This window comes from Giraffa tippelskirchi, chromosome 9 (assembly GCF_054371585.1).
Source record: "Giraffa tippelskirchi isolate mGirTip1 chromosome 9, T2T-mGirTip1v1.2.pri, whole genome shotgun sequence".
NCBI lineage: Eukaryota > Metazoa > Chordata > Mammalia > Artiodactyla > Giraffidae > Giraffa > Giraffa tippelskirchi.
The window spans coordinates 11,822,410-11,837,518 of record NC_137283.1 but is presented as its reverse complement, the minus strand read 5'-3'; the positions used below and the strand labels follow the sequence as shown (position 1 = coordinate 11,837,518).

The 15,109-nt window shown below is 42.3% G+C and overlaps 1 protein-coding gene across 1 annotated transcript in view; it reads left to right on the top strand.

Annotated features, from left to right (window-relative positions):
• SCN11A (sodium voltage-gated channel alpha subunit 11) overlaps positions 1–15,109 on the top strand; it is a 133,222-nt gene that overhangs the window by 65,353 nt on the left and 52,760 nt on the right. Inside the window, exons 10-15 of the mRNA XM_081527406.1 lie at positions 2,504–2,671; positions 3,426–3,489; positions 7,994–8,135; positions 8,720–8,917; positions 9,813–9,986; positions 14,274–14,403. Coding sequence (XP_081383532.1) covers positions 2,504–2,671; positions 3,426–3,489; positions 7,994–8,135; positions 8,720–8,917; positions 9,813–9,986; positions 14,274–14,403 — 876 coding nt within the window. The remainder of the gene's footprint in view (positions 1–2,503; positions 2,672–3,425; positions 3,490–7,993; positions 8,136–8,719; positions 8,918–9,812; positions 9,987–14,273; positions 14,404–15,109) is intronic.

Sequence of the window (15,109 nt, the reverse complement as noted above, 5' to 3'; positions counted from 1 at the left end):
AGTCCAGTGCTTTTTTTGGAATGAAGAGTATAAGATACAGTCTTTTATGGGGCTATGTAAAAATAATTCTGAAATCACAACTACCTTTCATCCAAACATCTTGCTTTGGGGAAGACCCAAGCCACTTGTTATAAATAAAAAATCAGCCATAGATGAGGTTAGAGTATTTTCATTTTTGGTGCCCCTGACCATGCAGGGAAAGCATGATCTTGGCAAGAACATGAGTGCAGTGGTGAAGCCAGTGAATGTCCCAGCTTGGCCCAAAGTCTCCTCCTCATGTGGCATCACCCTTGGTGGGAAGGTCATCGAGGTGGGCTTGACCTCCTATCAGATGCTGCTTTATATTCTCAAGTCTACCATTCCTGGTTTATGCTGATCAGCTGAAACTTTGTCACTCAGTGTCATCCCACACATTATAGGTGTCATGTACCAATTTCTTTCTCCAGAGAGCAGAACCTATTGAGAGCAGAGCCTGTAACTCAGTGTTGTACTGGGACTGACTTGTTCTCATTCCCCAGCAGACTGTGCACATCTGTTTCCAACTGTATGTCCAGGATGTCATGTCGGTAGCTTGAAAGCAGCTGCAGGAGAGGGGTGTATGGAGGAAGAAGAGGGGTCTATACTCTGGAATTTCACAAACCAGGACCTTTGTAAATGCTGTAGAGGAGGACTTTCCCTGTGTCCTCCTCTCTCTGCAGAAAGCTTATTTTTAAACATTTATTGACACACTACAAGACTGTGTCTTTTTATTTGTAACTTGGCAGCCAAACACTGTACCATGGACCTTGAAGGTGCTTGGTAAATATTTCTTGAATGAATTTTTTTAAAAAGCCCTGATTATAAGTAGTAATCTGAGTTTTTTTCCCTAAGACATCTTCATTATTGGGGTCCAGACAGAGGTCCCTCTTCCAGCTTTCTGTGCAACTACCCCCCCATCCCCCCTCAATTTAGCCATATCTCAGGGCACCTTGTGTGTGTTACCGTAGTAGTAGCTACCAGATGTTAAATACAGCTTCAGTTCCTCACTTTGGCCTTAATGTTGCCTGTGACCCCCAGTCAGGGAAGTGACTGCACAACTGTCATCAAGTTATGTCTCATGTCTCTGTGGCAAGTTTGTGCTCAGAGTTTTCTCACTTGTCCTTCAGAGCAACCCTGTGGCATCTATAGGGAGGGATAAAGAGGTCAAGTCCTAGACCAGTGGATGGCTGTGATGGCAAATAGCTTCTAAGGTACAGAGTTGGAACTAGAACTTTCAGCTTCAGAATCCCAGGTCAGGCCAGTTTCCAATGCCAGCCCACAATCAGACAACTTTTGAAGCCTTACTGTTCCTTGCCTGTGTCTTAAGTGAGTGTGTGAGTGAGTGGGGGGTCTTCTCCCCACACCTGTTTTCTTTTTATAAATTGAAGATTTTTTTTTTAAGTTTATTTTCTATTTTTTAACTTTACAATGTTGTATTTGTTTTGCCATAGATTGACGTGAATCCACCATGGGTGTACATGTTTTCCCCTTCCACCTCCCTCCCCATCCCATCCCTCCAGGTCATCCCGGTGCACCAGCCCCGAGCACCCTGTATCATGCGTTGAACCTGGACTGGCGATTCGTTTCACATATGATAATTTACATGCTTCAATGCCATTCTCCCATATCATCCCGCCCTCGCCCTCTCCCATAGAGTCCATAATACTGTTCTATTTATCTGTGACTCTTTTGATGTCTCGCATACAGGGTTATCTTTACCAATTGACTAAATACCATATCTATGTGTTAGTATACTGTATTGGTGTTTATCTTTCTGGCTTACTTCACTCTGTATAATAGACTCCAGTTTCATCCACCTCATTAGAACCTATTTGAATGTATTCTTTAATGTTAGTATACTGTATTGGTGTTTTTCTTTCTGGCTTACTTCACTCTGTATAATAGACTCCAGTTTCATCCACCTCATTAGAACCGATTTGAATGTATTCTTTTTAAGGGCTGAGTAATATTCCATTGTGTATATGTACCACAGCTTCCTTATCCATTCATCTGCTAATGGGCATCTAGGCTGCTTCCATGTCCTGGCTATTATAAACAGTGCTGCGATGAACATTGGGGTACATGTGTCTCTTTCAATTCTGATTTCCTTGGTGTGTATGCCCAGCAGTGGGATTGCTCAGTCATATGGTAGTTCTATTTCCGGTTTTTTAAGGAATCTCCACACTGTTCTCCATAGTGGCTGTACTAGTTTGCATTCCCACCAACAGTGTAAGAGGGTTCCCTTTTCTCCACACCCTCTCCAGCATTTATTGCTTGTAGTCTTTTGGATAGCAGCCATTCTGACGGGCATGAAATGGTACCTCATTGTGGTTTTGATTTGCATTTCTCTGATAATGAGTGATGTTGAGCATCTTTTCATGTGTTTGTTAGCCATCTGTATGTCTTCTTTGGAGAAATGTCTGTTTAGTTCTTTGGCCCACTTTTTGATTGGGTCATTTATTTTCACACCTGTTTTCTTCCTCAGGTTTGAAGGTCATTGTTGGGGCCTTGCTGCACTCTGTGAAGAAGCTTGTCGATGTGATGATCCTGACTCTCTTTTGCCTCAGCATCTTCGCCCTGATAGGTCAGCAGCTCTTCATGGGAAATCTGAGCTACAAATGTGTCAGTAATTCCTGCAAGGCTGACTATCAAGGTAAACACCCCACCTTTCACTTCTTGGTTTGTGCATGGTTACTTTTTATTTATCCCCACTCATCGATCTGTGTTATGAGTGTCTTAGGAGCATTGGATGGCTTGTTCCTCTAGGATTCTCATGTGGGCAGGTGAATTTCTTAGAGAACTGCCTCCTTCTCTGGGTTTTCATGGAGAAGGAAAAGCCTGAAGTCGCACATCTATAACGGTGGTGTCAGCTTTCATATCTGCCCACTTCCTTGTCACATTTTACAGATGTCTTCAGCGTGCCTGGCTTTGGTCAATGGCGACCAGAAACTTCCCACAATGCCTCCCTCTACCCAAGTATTTTCTTCAGTGATGTTGCTCCTTTTATGTTGCACCCTCTCCACTCTGAGGTCAACCCTATATCAATTTCATGTGTCCTGAATTTCATGTGGCCATACTTTCTCCATGTCTGTCTTGGTTTTTGAGCTTCTCATGGGCCGACCCTGTGTCCAGCTTCTCCCAAGGGTGGTCTCTGGTTCAGTTCTATGTCACTGCTTCCTCCTCTTATTTCTCCTTCCTCCTCCTTCTCCCTCTTCTTTTCTTGCATCATCCTGAGGGCTTAGGCTCTAGTTTCTCTCTGGATCATTTCATTGAGATCACTTTGATCACCTTGATCATTTTGGAAGATTCTGGACCTTCTTTTTCTAGCATAATTTGTCATATTTGCTATTCTGTTTCCTTTCAGTGTTATTTTTTTCAACCTGAATTTATAATTCTTTCCCCCTCAGACTATTGCTTTAAAAAGGAAGATTCCACTGAGTTCAAAATGTGTGGCGTGTGGATGGGCAGCAGGTAAGATGTTTATATTCTTTATTCTATCTATTTGAAGTGATGTGGCAAACAGTCTTCATCTAATGACTTATATAAACAGTGGTGATAGTTCTCAAACACTACTGATTATTTCAAGTATCTAAACAAATTTTGACATGTATCACTAAATTAAAGATTATTTCCCGATGTTTAGAACTGTACTCTCCCCCAAATTATGTTGAATTTGTATCTGATAAGAAACCTACTGAAAACATAGTGATATTTCAACTTTATGAAGTGGATATTCAAGACTGTCAAAGATCAGAAAGGATTTTGTGACTGAAAGCCCCATTTAGACCTATTTCCTGATCAATGACATGGCCCTGATGCAAGACATCTCAGCATACATCTTCTATTTGTTGATCTGTGACCACCGCTGCCTCTAATTGCCCACACTGTTGTACGTGTGTTCATACACATTCACCTGAACAGCTAGCAGCGTTCTGGGGATACCCTTCCTTATTCTAGGTAGTCCTCTCTGAGTTGAGAGATTCAGTGAAGATTTATTGAGTGTCTTTCTTTTTGACGTTGTTGTTTTCTTTTGGTTGCCTTGGATCTTCGTTGCTGTGCATGGGCTTTCTCTAGTTGTGGTTTGCAAGGGCTACTGTCTGACTGTGGTCTGCAGGCTTCTCAATGCAGTGACTTCTCTTTTTGCAGAGCACAGGCTCTAGGTGCTCAGGCCCCAGTAGTTGCAGCACACAGGCTCAGTAGTCGTGGTGTGCAGATCTAGGATGCACAGCCTTCAGTAGTTGTAGCACAGGGATCTCATTGGTTGCGCTCCGAGGCTCTAGAGTGTGGGCTCAGTCGTTGTGGCACGTGGGCTTTAGTTGCCCCTCAGCATGTGGGATCTTTCCAGACTAGAGATTGAACCCATGTTCCCTGCATTGGCAGGCTATTCTTATCTCCTTACCACCAGGGAAGTCTGAGTGTATTTCAAATTAAGATAATGTGCTAGGCACTCTGATGAAATAGACTACATTCATTTCTCAGTAACAAATGTGTATCAAGGGCCAACAGCGTGCCAAACTATGTCTTAGGTCCTAGGAATCCAAGTACGTATAAAGGAGTGCTGCCCTCTTGAAACTGACATCTTTCAGGGAAGAGAGATGTACAGTAAATTCTTGAAAGTGTGATGAGTGTAAATACAGAGAGAAATAACAAAGATGTAACCCTGTCTGTAAAATTAGGGAAGTCTTGTAGTGGTCACAGGATCTGCTTAAGTCAGACTAGACATATTAGACTTTAATCTCCGTCTGAGCCACCAGGGAAGCCTAGACTTTAATCTAATACAAGGTTTATTGAGCTCTCTAGAATGATCCTCAAGAGGACATACATGCCTACAGTTCATTTTTAGTATATAAAATGCAACAGATTTCTGAATCTTGATTCCTAAAATTTTACTGAATTCATTTATTAGTTCTAAACAGTTTTCTTGATGGAGACTTTAATTTTCTATCTGTAGTATGATATCACTTGCTAATAGTGACAGTTTTACTTCTTCCCTTCTAATTTGAATATCTATTTGTTTGGCTGCGCCAGATCCTAGTTGTGTCACACAGGATCTTCCATCTTTTAAAAAAATTATTATTTATTTTTAATTGGAATATAATTAGTTTCTGGTGTTGTACTGGTTGATGTACTGCCATACATCAACATGAATCAGCCATAGATATACATGTTTCCTTTCTCTTGAACCTCCCTCCCACCTCCCACCCCATCCCACCCCTCTAGATTATCACAGAGCACCAGGGTGAGCTCCATGTGTCAGACAGAAAATTCCCACTAGCTATCTGTTTTACATGTGGTAATGTACATGTTTCAATGCTACTCTCTCAATTAGTCCTACCCTCTCCTTCCCCCGCTGTGTCCACTAGTTTGTTCTCTATGTCTGTGTCTCTATTCCTGCCCTACAAATAGGTGCATCAGTACCATTTTTCTAGGTTCCATATAGATGCATTATATATGATATTTGCATTTCTCTTTCTGACTTACTTCGCTCTCTATAAGAAGCTCTAGTTTCATCCATCTCATTAGAACTGATTCAAATTCACTCCTTTTTATGGCTGAGTAATATTCCATTGTATATATGTACCACAACTTCTTTATCTGTTCATCTGTCAATAGACATCTAGGTTGCTTTCATGTCCTGGCTATGTAAATAGTGCTGCAATGAACACTGGGGTACATGTGTTTTTTGGAATGGTTTTCTCAGGGTATATATGCAGTAGTAGGATAGCTGGGTCATATGGTACTTTTATTCCTAGTTTTTTAAGAAATCTCCATACTGTTCTCCATAGTGGCTGTTACCAATTTACATTCCTACCAACAGTGCAAGAGGGTTCTCTTTTCTTCACATCCTCTCCAGCATTGTTTGTAGATTTTTTGATGATGGCCATTTTGACTGGTGTGAGATAATACTGCACTGTAGTTTTGATTTGCATTTCTCTCATAATAAGTGATGTTGAGCATTGTTCCTGTGTTTATTAGCCATCTGTATGTCTTCTTTGGAGAAATGTCTGTTTAGATCTTCTGCCCATTTTTGATTGAGTTGTTTGTTTTTCTGATACTGAGCTTCCTGAGCTGTTTGTATATTTTGGAGATTGATCCTTTGTCAGTTGCTTCATTTGCAATTATTTTCTCCCATTCTGAAGGTTGTCTTTTCATCTTTGGCTTCCCTGGTAGCCCAGATGGTAAAAGCTGCAGGAGATCTGGGTTTGATCCTTGGTTTAGAAGATCCCCTGGAGAAGGAAATGGCTACCCACTCCAATATTCTTGCCTAGAGAATTCCATGGACAGAGGAGCCTGGTGGGCTACAGTCCATGGGGTTGCAGAGTCAGACATGACTGAGCGACTAATGCTATGATTTCCTTTGCTGTGCAAAAGCCTTTATGTTTAATTAGGGGTCTTCCATCTTTGTTGTGGCATGTGAATTCTTGATTGTGGCACACGGGATCTACTTCCCTGACCGGGGACTAAACCTGGGCCCCCTGCATTGGGAATGTAGAGTCAGCCACTGGACCACCAGGGAAGTCCCTTTTCTTCCAATTTGGATGCCTGTCATTCCTTTTTTTTTGGGGGGGGGGTAATTTCTATGACCAGGACTTCCAATATCAAGTTAAATAGAAATGGTGAGAGTGGGCATCCACCTTATTCCTGAGATTAAGTATGTCCTTGTGAGCAGAGTCTCGGTTTGTTATAGCCCGTCTGTAAATCCCACTAGTTTTCAAACCAGCTAAGGGAACTTTTTGTCCTAGTGTTAGACCCTAGGGCTGGGCTGCCCAGGATGTGATTCGAACCCTTTACCCCCCAGGAAGGATCTCTGAGCCTCTGATATCCCTTCCTTCTGTGTCCCTTCCTATGGGTGTGAGTCCCAACCTAACTGCTTCCCCTCCCTTCCCACCTGACCTGTATGGATCTTTCTTTACACTGTTATGCCCAGTTTACTGCTAGTGTCCGGTTTATTTTCATTGAGAATTTCTCCACATGTAGACCTATTTCTGATGTATTCACTGGGGAAGGTGAGCTCAGCATCCTTCTCCTCTGCCATCTTGATCTCCTCCCATATTTAGAGATATGGACCTGAAAGAGCTAAAAGTTGTTGAATTTGGGGTGTATAAATGACAGTTGAAGAATGCTGGAATTCATTACAAGCATTGTGGTGCCATGTGAGTTTTTAAAACCACAGCATGTGCTACTTTGATAAGAATACTATATTACAAACTAAGAAAGTACATACACTTAGTTTATTTGATAAATGTACTCTATGATGTGTGTTTGGGTGATGTGGGCAAGACCCATATGCAAGATATCTACTGTTTTTAAAGTAAAACCCAAATGTTTCTAATAATAGAGAACTGATAACAACTGTAATCTAAGTATTCAGCATTAGCAAAACATTTATAAAAATGCCAGAAATGTGAGACACACAAAAAATGAGACATTTCCTTGTATGCTGATATGGAATGACCTCCAATCAGTATCATTCCATGAAAAAAGCAAAGTGCAAGAGAGTGTTCAAAGAGTGCTCATGTTCATGTATTATAGAAGATGTGTATTGATAATATGTGCTTTTATAGTCATAGAAGACTTCTGGAAAATTAATAAAGTAACTGTTTAATTGTGCATTTAGAAAGTGGAACTGGGTTTCTGGGGAGAGAGGGAGACATCAATTCATTGTATGTCTTTTTTTTTTTTTACTGTAAATTGTTCACTAAGTCACTACACTTCATTTTTTAATGAAAAACTGCCAATATGAACTTTCTAGTCAATCTGTTTGAGAAGAGACTGTGACTCCATGTTTAGACATAGACTGGGATGTTTGGAAGATGAGGGATGACACTCTACAAATGTTCTCTTCACCTAGGAGTTTTGAGTGTGAGCTCATTGTTCTTGGAAGAACCAGTGCCCTGGGCAGGGCGTGTGTAGGGGGGAAACTCGGTTGCAGAGTATGTAATTCTTTCTCTGTTCCTTTGTTTCCAATATCTAGGGCTTGTCCTGAACAGTATGAATGCAAAGAAACCAAAAAAAATCCTGATTATAATTACACAAATTTTGACAATTTTGGCTGGTCTTTTCTTGCCATGTTCCGGCTTATGACCCAAGATTCCTGGGAGAAGCTTTATCAACAGGTTATTTATTTATTTATTTATTTTATTTCCCTCTCTCTCTCCACCTCCCCCTGCCGCCCCCTGCTTCCCTGACTCCCTCTCTCCCTTTCCACCACTTATCTATCATTTATTTATAACCAACCGTCTCTCTTTCACCTTTGTCATGTATTTTTTATCCTTAACAATTGTACTGTTAAATTCTCTTTTAGAATTCCATTAGAAACATCAAAAAGAGTATAAATGTGATATCTGGAGGAAGAGTACAAAAAACTTTTCCTAGAAATATCACCCCTCACCCAGTTCCCTGCTGACTGCAGTTCCACCACTAGCACTTCAGCCTTCATGCTGCATTGCTCTCTCTTGCCATTTTTTTGTAAAAAACACAAATACCCATGAGGAAGTCATAGTCAAGTCACTAGGACTTCTGTGTGAATGTACAGATGGTATTTCCTTACTGAGGGAAAGAGCATCAGGAGCTCCAGTTGATGGGGGAGGCAGTAGATGAGGTTCTGGGCAGCTGAGCCAACCAGGGCCGGGGAGAGACCAGTCACTGCTGTGTAATCTCTGCTCAAGGTGGAGTCACCCGTGTGTTCTGTCCCTTGCAGACCGTGCGCACCTCAGGGCTCATCTCGGTCCTCTTCTTTGTGGTGGTCATCTTCCTGGGCTCTTTCTACTTGGTTAACTTAACCCTGGCTGTTGTCACCATGACTTATGAGGAACAGAACAGGAATGTAGCTGCTGAAACAGAAGCCAAGGAGAAGATGTTTCGGGAAGCCCAGGAGCTGTTAAAGGCGGAGAAGGAGGTAGGGGCACATGATATCTGTTAGTGGGGTCTGCTTGGGGGCATCCCAGAGGCTGTGGGGTCTGACCCTTAAGGTTTCTGTACAAGGCCTGGCCTCGGTGCTTTCCCAGCTGGCGATTTTCTGAGAATTTTTAAGCCCCTTGCAGCTGGCTCTGCTACGGTCTCTCATGAAGATGCCCAGGCACAGGGCTCTAGAGAAGGGAATTTTGATGATCTTTGGCTTTCTGAACGTGAGCCTTCAAAGATAGATCCAAAATTGCTGGCTAGATATATGTGTGTGAAAAGGAAGGCTCTGCTCTAGGCTTTCTTGTGGGAAGCTGGAGATGTTTGTGCCCAGGGGCTTTGCTTGAGAGTGTTTGGAAAGCAATCACGATGGCTATAGAGATGATAGTCATGATCATCTCTCCCTTCTTGTAATTCCTGTTATATTTACAGGCGTTTCTTATTGTTTCCCTGGCATCTTGATATTTTTTTCAGTTTTCAGATTGTAAGATTCAGTTTTAAGATTTCAAGGCAGGTCTCATGTTTTATGCTTTTTCTCATCCTTGGCAGAGATTTGTCAGGAGGAAACCCCTCTTAAATACTTGATATCTGCATCATTAAACACAGATATTTAGTGAGTACCTAGCACATACAGGACACTGTGCTAAGGGTTAGTGGCACAGAGATATTGGAGAGTCAACCCTGCCTTCAAGGGCTGCAATATCATGAACAAACAGGACGCATTCCCCACATAAACAGTGATGAAACTGGCATACTCCAGTTGGGCAATCTGCAGTTGAAATGGTCCAGCGGTATCAGAAGAGAAGGGAGAATGCTCACCGAGGTGGAAGTCGTATGCAGTGTTCTATGAGGAGTGTGGTCTGTTCATTAACTGCTTTTGTTCACTTTCGAAGGCTCTGGTTGCCATGGGAATTGACAGAAGTTCACTTAATTCCCTTGAAGCATCATCTTTTTCCCCAAAGAAGAGAAAACTATTTGGTAGTAAGAAAAGAAAATCCTTCTTTTTAAGAAAGTCTGGGCAAGACCAGATTCCAGGATCAGATTCTGATGAAGATTCTTCAAAAAAGGCAAGTTTTGGCCAAGGAATTAATGATATTTGAGCACTGCTCAGGGGGACAGGTCAAGTTGTCAATCTAATTGAAAGGATTCATTTATTCAGTCAGTCATTTATCCATTCATCCATTTTCACATACTTCCCTGCATCCATGGGTCTATTCAGTTGTCCATTTATTTACAAATATCGGTTTAAAGCGTTGACAGTGTTTATTTGGCACTGGAGTAGGTACTGAGGATCCATGGGATATATAACACAGACATCTAATAATGCAGGCACAGTGACAAGAAGGCAGTTACTGTTCAGTGTGATGACCAACATGATGGTCACAGGGAGAGCAGAGCAGGAGCAATGTCTTAGGAGCAGTGTTTATTTCCTCCAAAGCAAATGTTAGAGACATTAGAGTACAAGTAGATTATTTGGGAAGTGATCGCAGGAAGTACTGAGAAAGGAGGGGAGAAGCGATACATGGAAGAGAAGGCGGTCAATTAATGTGCATTATTAAGTCAGTTTAGTCTCCTTGGACTGAGGGCAATATTTATACACTATCTTTGGTCTATCATTGGTTCAAGACTTCTGAAGTCAGGAAACAATAATTTATGACTTGTATGTGTTAGAGTGAAAGTTATTTGGGTTGCCAAAGAAAGCCTGAGGATGTATGGATGGGACCAACAATAACATCTGTTTCAGACCGCCAGCCCCAGATTTGATGGGGACTGGGAAGAGAGCAGGGGATCAGAAAAAAGTTCCTAGAGGAAGCAATGTGTAAGCTGAAAGGATGAATTAACCAGGTTAAAGGAAGACTGAAGCTCCATCTACAGAGAGAACAACACGTGCATAGGCCTGGAAGCAAAGGAGAGCAGAACATGACCCAGTAGAAAATGTGCACGTGCACACACACGTGTGTGTGTGTGTGTGTGTGTGTGGTTGGTGGGGATGCCGGCAAGAGGCTCTAGTGGTAAGATGAGGACCATTGTAAAAGGCCTTGAAGCCAAGCCAAGGAGTTAATTCTTTACCCTACATGCAAGGGATAAGCAGTATGGAAAGGTTTTAAGCAGAAGAGTGATAAGACCAGATTTACTTTGTGGAAATCCTGGGTTCATTGAAGAGAGAGGATTAGAGGAGGGTGAGACTGGAAGCCACCAATTAAGAAGCTGTGGCAGTGATCCAAGTAAGAGGTGGAAGTGGCTTCAACTATGGTTAGGGCAGTGAGGATGAAGAGAGATGAACAGGTTACAGTGGATCTACAGAGGAAAAGATTTGGCAAGTGACTATATGCAGTGGGTGGGAATGATGAGGGTGGGGATGATGCCAGTTTATGGCTTGGGTAGCTGACTTATTGGTGAGTAATCTACTGAGATGAGAAAAGAGCATGTTCTGGGGAGTGAGGAAGATAACAAGTTACGTTATGCACATACCAATTTTGAGATGCCTAGAGAGTGAAAGGAGAGTGAAAGAGCTGGCTTAAAACTCAGCATTAAAAAAACTAAGATAACGGTATCTGCTCCCATCACTTCATAGCAAATAGATGGGGAAAAAGTGGAAACAGTGACAGATTTTATTTTCTTGTGCCCCAAAATCACTGCGGATAGTGACTGCAGCCATGAAATTAAAAGATGCCTGCTTCTTGGAAGAAAAGCTATGACAAACCTAGCCGGCATATTAAAAAGCAGAGACATCACTTTGCTGACAAAGGTCCGTGAAGTCACAGTTAAGGGCTTCCCTGGTGGTGCTAGTAAAGAACCTGCCTTCCAGTTCAGGAGATGCAAGAGATGTGGGTTTGATCCCTGGGTCAGGAAGATTCCCCTGGAGGAGGGCATGGTAACCCACTCCAGTGTTCTTGCCTGGAGAATCCCATGGACAAAGGAGCCTAGTGGGCTACAGTCCACAGGGTTGCAGAGAGTTGGACAAAACTGAAGCGACTTAGCTAGCACACAAATGATTTTTCCAGTAGTCATGTTTGGATGTGAGAATTAGACCATAAAGAAGGCTGAACACCAAAGAATTGATGATTTTGAATTGTGGTGCTAAATAAGACTCTTGAAAGTTCCTTGGACAGCAAGGAGATCAAGTCAGTCAGTCCTAAAGGAAATCAACCCTGAATATTCGTTAGAAGTACTGATGCTGAAGCTCCGATACTTTGGCCACCTGATGCAAAGCACCAACTCATTATGAAAGACCCTGATGCTGGAAAAGATTGAGGGAAGGAGGAGGAGGGGGTGACAGAGGATGAGATAGTTGGATAACATCATTGACTTAATGGACATGCTTTGAGTAAACTCGGGGAGATAGTGAAGGACAGGGAAGCCTGGTGTACTGTAGTCTATGGGGTTGCAAAGAGTGGGACATGACCAGGGACTGAGCAACAGCAACATGGGGCATTTAAGCCAGGCTATTGTTTAGGCAGTGGCATATGCAGAAAAGAAGCTATGCGAGGATGTGATGTAGAAAAAAATCTTATTTAAGGTGGGGGATGTTTGAACATGTTTTAATTCTGGAGAAGAAAAATCAGAAGAGAGGAAGATGTTGGAGATACAGGCCAGGGATTAATGGCTAGAGCCTCCTTCCTGAGGTAGTGGAAAGATGAAAGAGGCAGAAAGTGGGTGTGCATATCTTGAGCCTGGGATGGGGAAAGAGAGTTCAGGGGCCTTTGAAGTAGATGGACGGAGCTCCCCCACTGCTGTGAGCAGTTCCCTGGTGGAGTGACAGGGTAAGATCCCATGGTTTATTTTTTATTTTTATTTTTTTTTTAATAAATTTATTTATTTTAGTTGGGGGCTAATTACTTTACAATATTGTAGTAGTTTTTGCCATACATTGACATGAATCAGCCATGGGTTTACATGTGTTCCCCTTCCTGGACCCCCCACCCACCTCCCTCCCCCTCCCATCCCTCTGGGTCATCCCATTGCCCCGGCCCTGAGCCCTTGTCTCATGCATCGAACATGGAATGGTGTTCTGTTTCACATATGATAGTATACATGTTTCAATGCTATTCTCCCAGAACGTCCCACCCTCACCTTCTCCCTCAGAGTCCATAAGACTGTTCTATGAATCTGTGTCTCTTATTCTGTCTCGTATATAGGGTTATCGTTACCTTCTTTCAAATTCCATATATATGCATTAGTATACTGTATTGGTGTTTTTCTTTCTGGCTTACTTCACTCTGTATAATGGGTTCCAGTTTCATCCATCTCAATAGAATGGATTCAAATGTATTTTTTTTAATGGCTGAGTAATATTCCATTGTGTATATGTACCACAGCCCATGGTTTAGACTAGGCTTCTTTGCTGTCAGATCACAACATATTCAAGAAATTGCATGTATTTTTTAATATTTTGGAAGTTTTTCCTCATTCTTAACATAAAATGTCTTTTCCCTTTAACTGTTGATAGAATAAGAAATGGCTATTGCAAGACTACAGGCTGCCTTTAGAACAGCTTTTCACAAAGGGATAGTTTCCTATAAGGCCATGGTTGGTCAGAACTTTTGGGGGATAAGTAATTACAGATAACTGAGTTTTCTGGATAGCTGAAGGTTTATGAGGTTTATGTCTTTTAATTTCTAGATACTTTAGAATTTTAGATAAGGTGATAATCAATAAACTCTTAGACACAGCCTGAGAGAGTACCTGAAGTTTACTAGTATAAGGATTTTGTGATATTTATATGACTGTCCTTCTTAGTTACAAAAATTTTTTTTGTTTTGCTTTGGGGTTTTTTTATTGTTTGTTTTTGGTATTTTTGCCACATGGCATGTGGGATCTTGGTTTCCCAACAGGGATCGAACCCATGCCCCTTGCATTAGAAGCACAGAGTCTTAACCCCTGGAACACTAGGAAAGTCTGAGTTACTGTCTGTTTCAAAATCTGTTTAGACAGCCACTTCAAGGCACTTCACTGTCTGGCCTCAGTTCACCTTTCTGAATTTATCCCCCACTTCTGCCCCTTTCAAACATTGTTTCTAAATTACACTTTTTATTGCTTTCATACCCCAAACCATTGTGCATTAGTTTTCATAATTTTTTTTTTGCTTTTTGTTGACAATGAATAAAACACAGAGAAATGTTTCTGTAGGTATGACTCTAGACTCTAGAAATGTGCATACATAAAAATATGAATGTTCAACCCATATTCCTCTTATGTATTAAATGTGAATTAAGAAAATTGAACCTTCGGCTTGCAATGGAGTTGAAGTGAGTTGAGCACCTTCACTGTGTGTGGCATTGAAACAAAGTTTGTCAAGTTTTGAGGAGAGGCTGCCCTTTCCCTCAGAAGGTCCACCATGCCTTCTCTTACAGCCACACCTCCTTGAGCAAACCAAACGACTGTCCCAGACTCTGTCAGTGGACCACTATGATGAACACAGAGACTCCTTCCAAAGGCAGAGAGCGCTGAGTGCTGTCAGCATCCTTACCATTACCATGCAGGGTAAGTTCTGCCTCCCAGACCAAGGAGGAGCCTAAGTTCAACGATGTCTTTCCCTTCTCCCTCTCTCCAGCTCCCTAGAAGCCCTCTGCAACCCACCATGGGTACTTCTGCAAAGTGACTCCCAGTGCTTCTTTGGGATATGTGAGCAACATGGCTTTTAAGAAGTAGGCCTTCCCCGTGGGCCCACCCTGAGCTGCCACTTGGGTAATGGTGGGACCAAGAGCACCAAGAAGACTTCCTGTTCTGGTCACACAGTCACAGGAGGTTTTAGTAACAATGATAGTCAGCCAAAGGAGAGAAGACATAGAAGTTTCCAGGAGGTGACAGTTGTCATTGAGGTTAGAATAGGCATCTGTCATGAACAATAGAAGAAGACCTGTGCATGCAGGCTGGTACCCTCTGAGGGACCTGATTAACAACAGGTAATGGGGACCAAACTGAGGGGTTGGTGTTCAAGGGCAGGACTTAGGTTCTAGCAAGAATGGGGTTAAACGGGTTCTTAGCACTTCTGAGTCCCCTCACGAAGCCCTAACGTTGTGTGGAAATCAGGGTGCCTTTTCTGACCTGAAATCAACTGATTGCATGCCTTTTGTTTTGGTGCTTATAGATGGCCCTGCCTGAATATCTCCCTTTCCCCTGGCCCCTGGTAGCTTCCTGTGCTCTGGTATAGCCATCACCTTGGCCTACCTTGAGTGGACATAACTTG